General features: G+C 42.1%; 1 protein-coding gene across 1 annotated transcript in view; it reads right to left on the bottom strand.

Moving 5' to 3' along the window:
• LOC307238920 (ALK tyrosine kinase receptor-like) overlaps nucleotides 1-13,392 on the bottom strand; it is a gene marked incomplete at both ends in the record, with an annotated part of 114,875 nt that extends 101,483 nt beyond the window's left edge. Inside the window, one exon of the mRNA XM_080012074.1 lies at nucleotides 13,011-13,392. Coding sequence (XP_079868200.1) covers nucleotides 13,011-13,392 — 382 coding nt within the window. The remainder of the gene's footprint in view (nucleotides 1-13,010) is intronic.
• Between the last annotated feature and the right edge of the window lie 4,267 nt (nucleotides 13,393-17,659).

The following is a 17,659-nucleotide window of genomic DNA, read 5'->3' as shown; positions in this document are numbered from 1 at the left end:
GTGACTGACCTTCAGAGTGACCTGGATATAAAAAATATAATGTAATTACATTCAGTTATATCTTTTTAGAACAATAATAATAAATATATTTAATTTTAAAAATATATAAATACATTTATTTGCAATTAGTACTTTATTATACTTATTCTGTTAATAATATACCATTTGAAAATTCAGTTTAATATCTTATTTGTCTAATTTGTCTATATTGTAATGCAGACAAAATGTATGTAACTTCATCAATAAATTTGAATTATAATTATTATGGAATAATTTGTTCATATTACAAACACTTTCCATGAAAGTTTGTCAAGTTTAGCTGTAGGAAAATGTTTATACATGACGTGTATTACAAACAAAGTCTTTTGGATTTTATTTTCAACAATATCTTATCATACTTATCTTACCTTGAATGCATTGAAGCATCCACAGTTTAAGTGACAGGAGATGACATTGTGTCTGTTATAATAATGACGTCTTCCCGTAGATTTACGGGAAGGGTATTTGTTAAGTTCACAGATCTAGTTTTCCGATGCCTCGCTGGGTTTTGAACGCCTCACTAGTCACCCATTTCAGTGTTTTCAGTGAACGCCGTGATGAACCCTGTGGATTAGTGTTTATTGCATTTTTCATTAATCCGGCACGGTCATGTGGATCACGGATTCAAAATATTAATTGTACAGATCTACCGACATCTACCAGGTAAGAAGCTATATAAATATACACGTAAATCGGTCGCCTCCGTACCCTGGACACGGTCCAACTGGACATTCTCAATCGAGATCTGTACATTTATAGTAAATAATATGATGAGGTCATAAAGCATCTTACTGTAAATGTCATCTTGGTCAATTGCGTACGACACGGGTGACGTGTCAGTTAACCAGTTTGGTTTTTCACTAATATTTGATATCTGCCTCTATATGTGGATCTATTTGGAAGAAATATAAACCACAAGATCCTTGTTATACAGCAGTTTACACGATACCTTAACCGTGTTTCTAGCTAACACCGAAGTATGTCTTCCAGATAGTTTTAGCCGGGTTGGACATATTTCGGACTGGCTTACTGGCACGTCGGTCTTTTAATCGCTACATTTTTTGGTCAGTATTTCGCAAATATCCGCTCCATACGAGGATCGATTTAGATACAACCACCAGCATCAACCAGGTGACTCCGCTGTGCATCCCCCGTGACCCCCGTGTCCTCTCCGTTACCATATTGAACGAACCCCCCACAGCCCCGCCCGCCAACGGAGTGCCAAAAGTGCGGAACACTTAAGGGTCTTGGTTTGGTTTCGACATGTGGTCACCCTAACCAGAAGTTAACCAGAACTGTAGTTGTACCAAGGGGCTAGATTGGGATTCCGGTGGTGGTGCGGACCCTCATTTAAGATTTTAGCAAACCTTTTGACATGAGGTCAAACATCTGCACCCATTTCTAGGCATCATGATGCATGTTGGGCTTGGACGAATGCAGTTTAGCTATCTGTACACCCATTACTAACGATTTAGGTCAATCTATCTAGCACAGGTGATATCGATAGTACGGTCACTACACAAATAGTTGCGCAATTTAAGGCAATTTATTTATACAGCACATTTCAACAAGGCAAATCAAAGTGCTTTACATAAAACATCGGAAGCATTAAGGCCTCTGACCCTTACCCTAAATACAAAAGAAACTAATTATAAAAGGACATGGAATGCATAAAGTTAAAACAATAGAATACATAGAATGCTAAAGAGTTAAGGCGCAGTGCAAGAAATGAATCAGAGACATCTCGTTTTACGCTTTGTTCACAATTATTTCGCCTATTCCCAGAATAGCGTTTTACCTTGTCAAGGCAATATCCTAGCCCCGGAAAACCGCTGTAGAGATATTGCAGTTATCTGAACTTGCCATTTCAGATAGGCCAAAGCCGTTTACAAGTCAAATTAAACGGTGGCTGATGGAACTTAGGTCGGTGCTAACAAAATCACTAAATCACTGGGCTGCAGGACAATGAAACGTTTGACCGCTTTTTGTCAATGAGAAATTCATGGAAGTTCAATCGTGGAATCATGGAAGATCAATGCGTTTATAGCAGAACATGGCAATGTCGGCGAGCGTGTTAAGTGTATGAAACTTGCCTGGTGGACAGGGCATTGATTACTGTAAGACAACTGTTTCGTTTGACATGTGTTCGCTGTAAAATGAATAAAGAAATTGCACCCCCGTAGCTGTGGGCCATTACAACACTTGTTCAGTACCTCCAAATGAAAGCCATGGTGCTTTTTTTGCGTTGTCGGCGATGCTGCTCACGGAAAAGGCCCGAGGCAAGAGATCAGAGATAGAACCCACGGACCTCGCTGCCACCAGATAACAACTTGGCAAACGGTATCCTGGGCTAATTGATGAGCACCCTTTTCCTTTTTTTTAGACGGATCCCTGTATTTGTGCTGGGATTCAGTCGATGTGAACCCTGGATGACCGTCGGATGATTCCACACGAATGTGTTGCGCTCACCCAATTAGGAGGCCGGCATCCTTCAGCAAAAGGATTTATCTCTGAGGGCATCTGGAGAGAAGGATCCAGCTAGCTACTCCTGACAGGTGGCCTGAGCGCTCCCCTCGCTTAGCCTGACCATTGGTAACAATCTGAAACTCATCTGGAATTTGCTCAGAAGAATCCCTCCAGGCTTTTTGCCAGAACCAACTTGCACCACCTACCTAGCTCCCTAACTACCTAACCACCTACCCACCCACCTACCTACCTACCTACCTACCTACCTACCTACCTACCTACCAAACTACCTACCAAACTACCTACCAAACTACCTACCTACCTACTTCCCTAACTACCTAACCACCTACCCACCCACCTACCTACCTACCTACCTACCTACCTACCTACCAAACTACCTACCTACCTACCAAACTACCTACCTACCTACCAAACTACCTACCAAACTACCTACCTACCCACCTACCTACCTACCTACCTACCCTCCTACCTACCTACCTACCTACCTACCTACCTACCTACCTTCCTACCTACCTACCTACCTTCCTACCTACCTACCCCCCTAACTACCTAACCACCTACCCACCCACCTACCTACCTACCTACCTACCTACCTACCTACCTACCTAACTTCCTACCTACCTTCCTACCTACCTACCTACCTACCTACCTACCTACCTACCTACCTACCTACCTACCTATCAAACTACCTACCTACCTACCTACCTACCTACTTGCATAGCTAGCTACCCACCTACTTACCTACCTTGCAGGGCGTTGTTTATTCTCTTTCATCCAACCATTATCCATGGAGATGAAAGTGTTTCTATGTATGTATGTGTATATGTTTTCTTATTCACTGTATGTATGTGTGTTTACTATTCATCCACAATTTTCTATCCTCCAGGAAAGGTTACATGCCAAATGGATATGTTAAATCCACAATCTACTGGTCAGACCCAGTCAATCAAATAATCCTATGTTGACGTGGCTCTTATGAAATTTGATATATATGTGAGGTAAAGCCTGCATATCGTAAGGAATACTTTTCAGTTCATAGAGGGGAAAACAAATATAAGAAAGTTTCCCTCTGTTTTGACTCACACATCATTATCATGAGCCGACGGAAGCCCTATTAAAGCCGTTATTAACTCATTTCAAACAACAGAAAACGCACCTATAACTAATTTAAATGACTTACTAAGTTGTTATTATGAGATATACTTTTCTTTTCTTTGCCCCTCAAATTTTTGTTTTCACATTCACGCCTTGACTCACTGAGAAGGCTGTGTATTTTAGCACCGACCTGGCCGCCGTTGTGCAGTCCGTGCACGTACATGTGTGTGTTTATAGATTCATGGGTAATGTTGAATCCGTTACAAGACTGACTGGCAGCGGCTACGATGAAACCAGAGTTATGACACTGCTGATCCATCACTCATCCTTACGGCCAAAAGCTCACTTAACCTCTTAACCCTTCATGTTCCGTTACTTAAAAAAAATTGATTTATAGATTCTTTTGGTATATATAGTATATATATTACGGTGTTTTAACAAAAAAAATATTATATAATATTATTACATTTTTTTGTTTCTTGTTTATTTTTTAGGTTTATGTTGTTGGTTATTTGTTCATTTTTATTGATTTATTGTTTATCATCAGGCCAAATTTTGTCAGTTGTTTATACTTTTTATTGTTATTTTTGTTATATTTCCATTTTTTCCAAATTCTCAGGTTTTTTGTATATTACAACTTTTTTGTATATTTCCAATTTTCAATCTGTCCATTATCTATCTATCTATCTATCTATCTATCTATCTATCTATCTATCTATCTATCTATCTATCTATCTATCTATCTATCAATCTGTCTAAGTCATGGTGCAGATTTCCAGTGTACTTGAACATTAAATGATAATTCCGCTGGAAAAGTTCAGGGGTACAGTACATTTTTAAGCGAACACCTGGGTGCAACATGTGGATTTATTTCTCCATGGACCATCAGTCATCCGTTCACACCCCTTCAATCCCCCGGCTTTCCCATCACTCCATTCCTCCCCCCTCCTCCGCCGCCCTCGCCGGGCCAGGGAGTGATGGATGGGCCTCTGGGCGGCCCGGTGGCTCTGTGTACCTAATCACGGAGTACACTCGCCGTAACGCTCCATTAGGAACTCATCGCGGCGCCCTGTAAAGGTTAGGGAAATGGGCCGCTGAAGCAAGGTCACCGGTTCAAATTCCCGTGGGGAGTTGTTGCCATGTTCGGGATACCGTGTCCAACCGTGGAAATGGGATGTGGCGGATTTTTATTTATTTTTTTCTCCCCCGAAGCCCTTGCCGTGTGGAAGAACCGGTATGCCTTCCGCGAGCGGGGCCAGGTGACGGATAGCGTTAGCGTGAAAGAAAGTGAATTTCTGGCATCACATCCCTACACCGCCTACGTTGCCCCCCATTGGCAATGCACACAGAACACCCCATCACACACACACACACACACACACACAGAACACCCCATCACACACACACACACACAGAACACCCCATCACACACACACACACACACACACACACACACACACACACACACACACACAACTTGTGCTTTAACTGTGCAACATATTGTAACAACTTAGCAATAACATTGTTATAACTTATACCTACTTACCTATTGCTATCCATGCCCGTATTATTGGGGCATTTACATGAATCCTGTACAGTATATCTATCTATATTTACCATTTATACCCACAGCCAATTCAAGTAACCATACTACCACTTTATTATTTGGAGTATTTGCACTACTGTATGCCACTTTTTTATTATAATGCGACTGTAATGTAACTTGTTCTTATTGTAGACTAACTCCCACTTGCCCTATTTGGCTATTGTCTTTTTTTGTCTTTTTAATTGACTATTTTAGTATATTTGGCTATTTTTCTCAGACTGCTAAGCTTTTCCTTAAATGCTAATTGTCTGTACTGTGTAGCGATGCACCAATCCTATCACGACAAATTCCTTGTGTATCAATCGTGGACCATGCCTATCACACCTGGGCCTTCTGCAGAATGTCACAAACATCCATCCAACCATGTCATGAAACATCACTCAGATAGGCCCATATAAAACTACATTAAAGAACTATGACCCGTTTCCCAAAAACGGTGTGTGATGTATGGTGAATGTTGTGTGATGTGAAGTGTGAGGAATGGCAGCAGTTTTTTTTATTTAAAAAAAACCGGGACACAGGGATTTTTTTGGTTAAAAATTGTCATTTAACCAACTGTGACTCTCCAGCTGTTCGAAGAGATTAAAAGTTTGGCTCTTTTTTAAGAGTCGGTCCTTGGCAAGTCGCTTGTCAGTCAAATGAGCCGTTCACTTTGATGAATTTGGTTTAATGCACTGTGAGCGAGGGGGACTTAGTGATGACCTAGAGACAGAAGAGTTGATCGCTCTGAGTTGTGCATCGAATTCTCGTTAAATACATTTCTCTTTTTTCGCTGTGGGGTGGGCGGATCGGGTGGGGTGTCGGTGTGTCGGCGTGGGACCTGGCCTCGTTTCTGCGCCTGCGCATGGGGGTTGGTTGTATGTGTGCGCCCTAGGGGTGGGGGGTCTCCTCGTGCTCCCTGGGACTAGGTTATGCTCCTCTGGGCCGGGCGGGGGGGTTGTTCCGCGAGTATCCAGCTTCTCTGGGGGCCCAGGAATCTTCTGTCGCTGCAGGTCGGGGTGTTCAGGGCTTTCCTACAGCCATGGGGTGTCTATGCGGCTGCGGGACTGGGGGAGGGGGGCTTCAGGACCCTTTCCACTGCTTGGATCGGCACTACATAATACTTAAACACCAGAACCAATTGGGATAAGTCCTGTACACTCACCGGTGGACACTTCACACACACATACATACAGGCTGTCCCATCACACACACACACACACACACACACACACACACACACACACACACACACACACACACACACACACACACACACACACACACACACACACACACACACACACACACACACACACACACACACACACACACACACCACCACACCTGCTTGGAGTGCACCACAGCACCCTCCTGGTTGCATTCCTCTCCTTTCCTCCCTCATTTACTGCCATAACTATGACAGGAAGAGGCCACGTGACCAAATGTAGTTTCAGTTTTCCTGGACCTAATGAACTGTTTTTCAATACATGTGGTCGTCCGGTGTTCATGTTTTTCCGTGTACATGTGATTGTTTGGTTCTATGTTTATTTGTCTCACCCGTGGTGAATCTCCCCCGCTTGGAGTAGTGATCAGTTGTTTATAGACCCAAACATGGTAAAATAGTTCTCCAAAGAGGGGGATTGGTGGAAGCTGTGTCTAACAAAAAACTGTGCTCTTGTCATCCCACAAGGGCGTCCACAGGACAGAGTTATTGCAGCAGTTCTTGATGACTTAAGAATTAATAAAGAGTTGCATTGCAGGTTGAGAACTTGAACTCCACTTGCAGACTAAATCTGTCTGAGATGCAATAGCATACAAATATTCTTTGTTGTATGCCCAGCATGCTGACAGCACAGGTTAAAAAAAAAGAAGAAAAAAAAGTCCCACAGTCAAAACATGGCTGCAAGCAACATGACATCCAGGAACTTTGCATATGATCTCCAAACAAAGTGGGAATTCTAAAGTACTATATTTATAATTGCAAGAACGAAAACGATCTAACTTTTTTGGGGGAAAGCATTCTTTAATTGTCTAATTGCATAATTTTTTTAATAGTCCCATGAAAAAGTGATTATGTAATGAAGCTGCCACTCCAAATTTCTGTCCTCGTACAGTGAATGATCCAGGGCCCTCTATCAGAAGGCTCTGCAGCAGTAGGATAGTTTTCTGCCCAGAGACATCCAAAGAAAAATTGTGATTGGTTAGCTTCTTCTCTTCAACTCTAACATCAAGTGAACAGATTCTGATTCTGGTGTTTTGTCCTCTCTGAACTGGACTTCCCCTCTGGTTTCTGCAGAATGGCTCAGGCAACGTCCTATTTTCCTCGACGAGTGACTTTGCGGGAGGAATAAATTGCCTCGCTCGTTGGTTCTGTGACTGATGAGTTAATTAACGTTGAAGAGTACGGAGAGGGAAGTCAGACGCCGCTCAATTTATTTGCGCCGTATTGACTACGCCTCCTCTCACTTCACCGGCCTGAGTCATCGCCATCCCTCTCTCAAAGGAAATGACCGAGAGAGAGAGGAGAGATTTCTCATGGACGTTGGCAAATTTGGAGTTCAATCTCCAAGCTGTGAAGCTGAGCGGTAAATCTTTTCATCCAGTGGTTCACTTTTGTTTATTTATAATTTTTTTTATTGTTATTACTTTTGTTATTACATCATTATTATTTTTTGCATTCATTACAAATGAGGATGACCTCAATGAGTCTTTCAGGCTTAAATTATATACATTGTATAATTTATAAAATATAATTTCTATTATATTCTAAAATTATATTCTGCATTTTCATTTTTGTTTTTCATAATTTTATTTCTACGTGTCACCGTCAAGCTGTCCAGCACAACTAGCTCTGCAAGCTAAGCATCATTTAAGAAGTGAGAATTCATTTATGTTTTTTTATGGATTAAGGGAGATTAAAGATGTAGGGTTTGGGGAAAATGTGACATTTTAATTCTTTAAATAAATTGTATTTTTTTTTTTTAATCCAGTGGTTTACTTTTCTTTATTTTTAATGATTATTATGATTATGATTATTTTTAATATTATTATTTTGTTATAATTATTATAAATTTATTATTTTAGACAAAAGATCTTTAACTCTCATCGTCATAGAAAACGAGGGCGACCTCAAGGGTTCTTCGAGAAAAATAAAGTTTGAATGAAGAATCTACAATCCTGTTGGCTATCCTGTTGTTATCTAACCAAGAAAAAACAATTTCAAGCAATCAGGGAGAACAATGAACCGCATAAATTTAAAATAGAAAAAGTTTTTTATTTTGTACCGAAAAGCATTTTGCCCGCTCTCCCAAAGACCTCAACAATAACTGCCATTAAATTCTGCAAATTAGCTAATTAAGAGCGCGTGGAGCGGAGCAAACAGCAGCCTCCGCCCAGAGACCTCTGGATCTGACGGAGACCCCCTTATCGAGCGCGGGGGGGCGCCCAAAAAGCGGAGCAAGGAATTAGCAATTAGTTTGGGAGAGAACAGAGAAACAGGAGGCCCAGGTGACGCCGGGGAATGGGTACACCGTGTCTGTGACCTTTTCTTGTGCTCTCTCTCTAATTCTCTTCCTTTCTCATGGTTTCTGGCCGAGCGGGAGGGGGAACACAGCAGACTGGTACGAGGGAACAATTAAAGTCTGTTTTTCGCGCTGCGCCCGCGTTTGCATGAGGAACTTGCGTGAGCCAACGCGAGGCGCTGCAAAGCGGTAGCTCTACGTTGAATTATGCAAACTGCTGTTGTTTTTTGGGATATATTCGTGTGTGTGTGTGTGTGTGTTTTAAAAAGGCCTATTCTTTGCATGCAAAGTGTCTTTTGTAGCAATTTGTTTTTATGTCTGTTTTTCGTCTGGCCCTCTCTTCCTCAGACACAAACACGCGCACACACACACACACACACACACACACACACACACACACACACACACACACACACTATAATATATTTGATAACAGAATTGAGATAATCAAATAAAGGCCGGTCAGGCGTCACTGATTTGCCATCAAGCAGCCGTCCACGACATCAAACAGCGGGTTTGTTGACTGAAGCCGTCTTGCTGCTTTTGACCCATTTTGGCACAAAACGTCTCCAGGGAGCAGGAAGACCAGAAAAGCTGGAGTTTTATTCAGCGCCTTTTCAAACTCAAAGAAACGGTTCCGATCATTTTAATTTCATTTCTACGTGTGGCTCACATGTGTAAGAACGAGAGCTGATTTTCTGTCGCAATTCGCAAACGATTGGTTTCGTGACTCAAAGATAACTTAACTCAGAAAAGGCGTTTGGCATCATTTATATTAAATATGACTGATTTACACTCATTTTTCCACCGAAATAAATCATTTTGACAGAATTAAACGATTCTGTTGAAAATTCCGTTCACTACTCACACCTGAAATGATTCTTCTTCTGATTCTCGTTGAACCAACTGAATCAAATGAACGAAGAGTCTGAAAATCAAACAAATCTTTTGACTAAGTCCTCGTAAAGTGCCGCATCTCCAACAACAGCCAAACTTTTCATTGCAAATTGCTGGACTGAGTTGAACAAAATCTCTGGCAAGGATTCCCTCCCTTCCTTTCAAAAGGACCAGGAGAGAGAGAAAGAGAGACAGACAGACAGACAGACAGACAGACAGACAGGGACAGGAAAGAAATTGGCGATTTGGCGAATTGTGTCATTGCAGCTCAAGTTACGGTAGTCAAGGACGATATACAGAACAAAGACAATGGACACAGATGAATGAGGCGTTTGGCTCCACTCCGAAAGGTAGGCAGGGAGATAGATAGATAGATAGATGGACAGATGACAGATAGATAGACAGACAGACACAGACAGACAGATAGATAGACATACACGTAGATAGATAGATATATATAGATAGATAGATGGACAGACAGATAGATAGATAGATAGATAGATGGATAGATGGATAGATGGATAGATAGATAGATAGATAAACAATAAACCTAAAAATAAACAATGGATAGCAAAATGTTGCCAAAACGTAATACAGTAAACATAATGATAATAAATAAACAAATAGAAAGCAATAAAAGAAATCTTAAAAATGATCAAGAAAGCAATACGCTACAAACCTAAAATTTAACTTCACTTAAATTTAATCTCGAAGATTGAAAAAAAAAAAGAAAAAAAAGAAAATAAGAAATTGGTTGTTCAGCCACAGCCAACTTTGAATGATCTGCCTTTAGACGATGGCGCTCTCACAGTCTCATGTCCCTGTGCGTTGTATAAAAGAGTAAATACTAGCAGGAGGTAATTATTTATTTACTTTGGTGATTTTGCGAAATGGGGTTCAAACCAAAACAACAAAAATAACTGCACTCTCAATACGGCTTCATGTGCAGCCTTTATACACTATAAGATAAATAACATATAACAAACTAACATTTGTACACATCTGTGTATAGCACAGCTTAAAATTAATTATATTATACAGTGTATATATATAAATGAATATATATATATATATATATATATATATAAACAAACAGTGTGTATATAAATACTACTACTAATTAAAAATATATAGTGTATATAGTATATATATATATATACATTAAAAATATATGTCTACATACAGTATGCACATATTTCTATCTGCTGGATGAAATGAAGAACAGTTCTAAGTGCATGCTTGGTGTCTACAATAAGAAACTAATAATTCAAGGTGAAGAGCATTTTCAGACTTTTACACCAGTACTCACGAAGCATTCTTGTGAAACATGTGAACTAAAAGGAAAACAAGACAGATGTACAAGTAGCACCGCAGCATCTCGCACACAACATACTGACATGAGCGCATATCTGTCATTTTTGTGATATACTTTTTTTTTTCTTCCATATTTCCTAAGTTGAGTTGTTGGAAAATCAAGGGTCAGTGTGTTTTCTGCAGCTCACTGGGGAGGAAATCCAATTAGCGCTAATAATTTGATCTGTGTGTGTGTGTGTGTGTGTGCGGGGGGGGGGCTTTGGGAGGGTTGCTGGAAGAAGGAGAAGATGGTATCTCAGTATCGTGCCATGATCGCGCTTTCATTCCACGACACCGAGCTAATCGGGTTAAATACGCATATGGTGAAATAGCTGAGCAAATTTGGTAATTATGTGGAATTATCGATCCCAGATGTTACATTCACCGATGTTGCCGGTTGTTTAGTGTCTTTTAATACACAATGGACGGCAGATGACACCTCATTACCAATGAGTGTGAGAGTAGCTCCTAGTCAGCAAAGTAAATAAGTAATTTCTTTGCTTAGAATTCTTACCTATATTTTTTTTGCTCCATTATATTGTTAAATTAGCAAAATATGTTGAATCTTGAAATAATTCAAACGCACAGATTAGAGTCTCTGAATTGAATATAGTCTATTTTTTCTGAAATTCTGAAATTATAGTATGGTATCTTAGTATAGTAATTATAGTATGATGTTATAATGGTGTGTATATATATACTGTAAATATACGGTTCATAAGAAATATGTATGTATATTCAAAAAGGACTGTATTATGAGAACTGTAAAGAGACATATAATAGGCATACAGACATAATAAAGAATACTCATATAAGGAAAAACAACTTATAACCCATTTCAACTGTGTGAAAAACACCCGTTAACAACTGGCATTTGTCACCAGTGTGAAAGGTAACACCCAGGTTTCATAACCCTGCAATAGTCACAGGTATTCATAAGCTCCAGATTTGAACGGCACTGATGTAAACAGGACACCCGGGGCAACAGGCTAATTTCCGTCCCTTCACTGTTGGATGTGACGTGTGTTGAAGTTCCGAACATTGTCGTGTCAATAGACAGGAATATCCGTGTATCACTTCATTACCGATTTAAAATCCAAAATCAAAATCAGAAGTTATTGACGCTTTTCCTGCATGGAGTGTGCGTCCCAAGCCGGTCTCCGAACCAGAAGAGCGTCTCCGCTCCCCGTCGCTGAAGAACCGGCATCGGGCGCAGTGAGCGGGTGCGGGCATGGATACTCCATGCTGCTTCTCTTGTTATTTTCCAAATCACACTGGAACCATTACATGCCACCCTTTCTGCTGTGTTCGTGATGTCAAACGTGGCACACCAGAAGAAAAAAGAAAGAGATACTCGTCTACGAGCATCTTCGTCAACGAGCAATGGGAAAAGGCGTCAATTGGCTATTTTTATCGCCAATCACCTAATTTACTTGCGTTTAAAAAACTCGGGTATAGCCGCTAATTTTGATGTAAAAACGGAATTAGTGGTTGCGCTGAAGTCAAGAAAAAAGTTCTCCTGCACTACAAAGTGTATTTTAACCTTTGACATCCTCTCTATGTAGTCTATTCTTCCAAGATTATATCTATTACAGATGTACTTGAATGATTAGGGCATTGCGTACGGCAATTAAAGTGCACTGATGACACCGCGGCGTGTTAAAGTGCACATAATTCTGTTGTGCACTATGATGCTGTTGGAATCAAACAGAGAAATTAAACTTACTACAAAGGTTTTGGTTAATAACACTGAACTGTGAACCCAATTAAAGGGTTAATACTGAGTCTCATGAGTCTTGCGCAAAGTAATATATGTGCCCTGAATTTAATCCAACTTCTTTGAAATGCCAACAATCTACATGAAGCATCGACAACAACAACAACAACAACAACAACAACAGAAACAACAACAACAACCACAACAACCACAACAACGACAACAACAACAACAACAACAACAACAACAACAACACAAAGACCATCAATACGTTTTTCTGACCACAGAGCGGTCCAGTGTTTTTCCCACTTACCCACGGTGCAGTTGGTGGTGAAGCGTGGCTCCACGGTGACCGCCACATCGTCCTGGGCGCCGCGCTGCTCGTAGCTGGCCGAGATCCGGAAGGGTGCACCGCCGCGCGCCCCCAGCGTGAGGTGCACCACGGCCCAGCTGCCGAGGAGAGAAAGCAGGAGCAGGGTCAGAGCCAGCAGCAGGCACCGGGGACCGCAGGCGCCCCCGACGACGGGCTCCCCCCCGGACGGGGTCAGGGAGCCCAGAGGCGGGGCCCCCTCGGCCCGGAGCTCCCCGCCCTGGCCCTCCGGGCCTCCGTGGGACGTGGCGTCCGGGGCCAGGGACGCCGACGAGGGTCCCTCCTCTTCGGGTCCCTCCGGTTTGGGAGGCTGCCCGGCTTCCATGGGTGAGTCGGTGGGGGGGGGGCTTCCAGTCCAAGCCTCTCTCCCTCTGCCTTTCTCTCTCCCTCTCTCTCTCTCTCTCTCTCCCTCTCTCTGTCCAGCAGCTGCAGTAAAGGTCCACCTAAGCCCTGGTGTTACGAGCTGCAATCTGAGCGTGCAGGTGCTGTCAATGGGTGAGAAATTCAAAGATGTAGGTTTGAACGCTGCACACCTGGCTCTGGTTGAAGCATGAAGCGTGGAATGGAGGGTGGTGGACAGTTGCAGTCCTACAGCAACTGTCTTTCCCTTTTCGGCCACCGCCTGGCTTTGTTTATTCCGACCATGGCCCTAATTTTATTAGGCAAATTGGGCTGATTTCTCTCTCTCTCTCTCTCTCTCTCTCTCTCTCTCTCTCTCTCATTCTCTCTCTCTCTCTCTCTCTCGCCTTTGCATGTCTCTCTCTCGCTCGTGCTCTCCCTCTTCACCCCCCCGCCCCTGCCCTTGCTCAACTAATCTTATGAAGTGCATATGTGGCCAAGGTATTCCCCTAATGGGAAATATGCCATTTAATAATGTGCGATAAAGCCGATCCAAATGTACGTGACATTAGCCACAACAACAACAAGGTCCCTTTAATATGCACACATATTCCACAGAAATGTGCACAATGTGCACATACTTTTTTTTTTACCACAGAATAATTATGAATATTTTGAGTGTAAGTGGGCTTTTCACATTATGCTCATGGCTAATGATGGCCATTCCCATGTTCAATTATGTGTGGTTAAATGCTGCACCAAGTTGTGGGTTGATACCATTAATAACACAGCTTTGGTGCACTTTCTAACCATTTTTGACTACTCGACAATAGGGAAAAAGCATCAAAAATCCCCCCCAAAAAACACTTGAAGACCTCATGACCTTGAAAAACACTTGAGAAAACTTAAAGCTGTGATGTTGTATCAATAACCTTTGAAAATTGGAGATTAGTGGGATTTTGACGATTGGATGACAAGCACTATTTTCTGAAACTGCCTCAGAAAAACCCACATTGAAATGTGAAGACATTTCATATTGGCCTCATATTACTATGAGGGTGTATTTCATCACACATGAATGCAACTGGGCTCTTTGGATTCGCCAGTCTCAGCTTTGTAGCCATACCCAGTTGCATACACCCCCACGACTGTTTAGGTACCACAGTGTGCAGAAATAGGGAAAATATATCATTCAGATATCTTGACGTTAGAAGTCAAGGGACCTGTTTGAAAACAGTCATGCCCATTTACTGTGGTCAAAAAATATCGCTGACTTTGGAGCTATGTCACACCCGCTTCTTCGCAAGCTCGCATGACATGGTTTTCAGCTACTGTACGGATCTGTCTGGAAGTCTAGTTTCTGCTCATACCGGAAGCTTAAAAAGTGAGCTTGTCAAACACGGACTGTGCTGTGGACCCACCGGCGGGTCCGTCGGGTTTAACAGGTCAATAACCTTCCTTTTCTTCCCCATATGCATCGATTGGACGGTTTTTCATGGCACTAATACGACACATGAGGTGATGGATTCATCCGTGTGCAGGCAGTTACGCTCATTAGGTGGAGGAGGGTGCAGAGGAAAGACAATTACCAGGACGTGTTATGCGCAGGGGAAAAAAAGGGACGTACAATTCTGTGTGAGATAACGGTTGTAGGGTTTTAAGACTGTAGAGCAGCATGGATGCAGGCGGCAGTGGCTCAGGAGGTGGACGGGATCTTCTTATGATGGGAATATTGCCGGTAAGATCCCCGGCTCCTCCTGCTAGCATGCTGGAGTGCCCTTGAGCAAGACACTGAACCCCCTAACAGAAGGCAAACGGCGAGAGATAGTTTGAAGCTATTTCTTTTGGTATTGTTTACCACTTATTATACCCCCCAAAAAAGGTCCTAAACCGCCCATTCAATCAGGTTATTCGGGGTGTAATTGGCGCTTGTGCACTTCAGCTAATCAACTCTTGAGTTGTGCCAGCAAGTATCGCTTCAATTGCACAAAAGCAGGTTTTCCACAAAAAGTCGTATTGCTGTTATTCAACATGTTCCAAATGTCATTACACACAAAACCATGTGTGACTACAGGAGCTTCCTGTTTGAAAAACAGTGGTATGTTTCTCAGCAGTCCACCGGTCGGCGAGGTTGTGCAACGAACAGTTAAACATGATGCGAACCGGAATTTTAACAAGGCCTGGATAATGAAGAATATCGAAATCATCCCATAATTGAAAGTGACTGTGTAATGGTTGATTAAACGGCGGCAGAGTGGGGTTTCTAGCTCAACAACAGCGGTATTTCATAACAGGATGAGGAAAGCAACTAGTTTGAAGAAGAACAAAAACTAAGCTTGTGATAAAAGAATGACAGGACTGGTGCTGGCAGGAGCTTTGTTGCTTATTTTTGTGCTTTATCTCAGACTAGCACCGGTAAGAGCCTGGTACATAAAAAGCTCAGTCCAATTTACCTTTTTTCCTCTTCTTCTCCAAATGGCTCTCCACTTACCCTTTTCCAATCCACTATTCCAAAAGTCTCTCTCTCGCTCTCTCTCTCTCTCTCTCAGCCCCCCCCCCCCCTCTCTCTCCCTCCACCCGTCTCCTTCCCAACCAGTGCCCAGAGTGTAGGGAAGGTCTCGGCCACATGGGATGTGATATTACCTATGCCTTGTTAGACAGGGGTTGGGCTTTTTTTCGGTTGAGGAGTGGGGGCCGCTCCCGCCGCCATATACACTGTAATGGAACGGAAATTAAGCTCCAGATAAGGGCCGCCCCTCTCTCTCCCTTGGTGACCTTGAAGTGAACTAGTCGCTCGGCAGCCGAAGCGCCAAAGCATAGCAGAAGCCCACTGCTGACAATGGCGCTGAGGGCCACTTGAGAGAAAATACATTTTCTTTTCTGTCGACTGGGAGGAAGGGACATGATTGACCCCCATGCCGTGCTCGAATGGGCGGTTAAACACGATTTCAGACATGAAAATGGCAAAAAAAATGCCGTTTGTCTTGATGTTTGGCTTTGACTTGGGGTAACCAAGTGGCGGCTAATGAACAATCGGAGGCTAAAACGTTATAAACATGGTCTATCCCCCTTTATGCCATTTCTCAGTCATGAACGCAATTTTGAGCAGTTTGTAACTTGTTACTGTATTCCAAACTGGTCCTGGGCAGATCGACTCCTTCGGGTGATTCGCTCCTTTTGAATTTTACAATTTCTCTGAGTCATCCCCGTTCAGTAATATTATAATATATATTATCATTATAATATATATTTATTTTTTCATTATGTTTTTAGATTACATTACATGACTTACAACTTATTTCGGGCTCAGCAGTGAGTGAGGACACCACAGCATCTGTCTCCTTCTGAGCAACTGCCCTCTAGACATAAATGGTTAGTAGGTTAATTAATCTATTTAGAACAGTATAAATAGGATAAAGGTAAAAACATAAAAAATGGATAACAGACAGTATAAAACTTAGTGGGGTTTTTTTCAAGTTTGTAATTGCATTAATTCCATGTTATATGTGAGATATTGTAAACAAATGGTAAAACTATTTTACAAAGTATATGGTATTTCTTACTGAAACCGGTTGTTACGTTTTTTTGAGAGAATAAATAAATTGGCCGGCAATAAGCAAAATAAAGTAACCTAACCACCGACCAAACTTAAAACCTTAAATACGGCTTCAATACAATTCTGGGAGCCTAGACATCACAAAACAACATGTTCCATCAAACGCTGAATAGATGTACATATTTTGATGTTCTTGATGAGAGCTAGCTTAGGCCTACATAGTTTTTGCTATGTATGCCATGCATTTTGCTCAGCCACCTGTAATTACTCATGAACTCAAAGCCATAACCTTAAAATGTGCCATCATGACTGAACCTCCTAATTATGCAGCATAATCTCCCATTGACTTTTCATCGGAGGTGGAAACTCCGCGTGAAATTCCATTCTGGGATTTTGGGTCAACCATGTGAATTTGCTCATTAGAATCAACCCAGAGGGCTGATAAATAAAACCAAGCTAGATTGGTGCGTGGGTGGAGCAAAAACATAGAAACAGAGTTTTCCTGGACCTGGAATTATCTGCCTGCTGTCTGGCTTTAAAAGCGTTGTGCGAATGGAATTTGCGCGGTAATGAAACTGTACGCGAGCCAAACTCGAACGCAGTCGATGTGAACCGAGTCAGAAGCTATTTGCGGCGTTACGAGACGCGCTGGCGGCTCGTGGGGACGGTGTAAAAACAGAAAGGAACTGTCTGTCGG

The sequence above is a fragment of the Zeus faber genome, assembly GCF_960531495.2.
Source record: "Zeus faber genome assembly, chromosome: 13".
In the NCBI taxonomy this organism is placed as follows: Eukaryota; Metazoa; Chordata; class Actinopteri; order Zeiformes; family Zeidae; genus Zeus; species Zeus faber.
The sequence above is the reverse complement of the archived record's forward strand: the minus strand, read 5'-3'. Positions and strand labels throughout refer to the sequence as shown.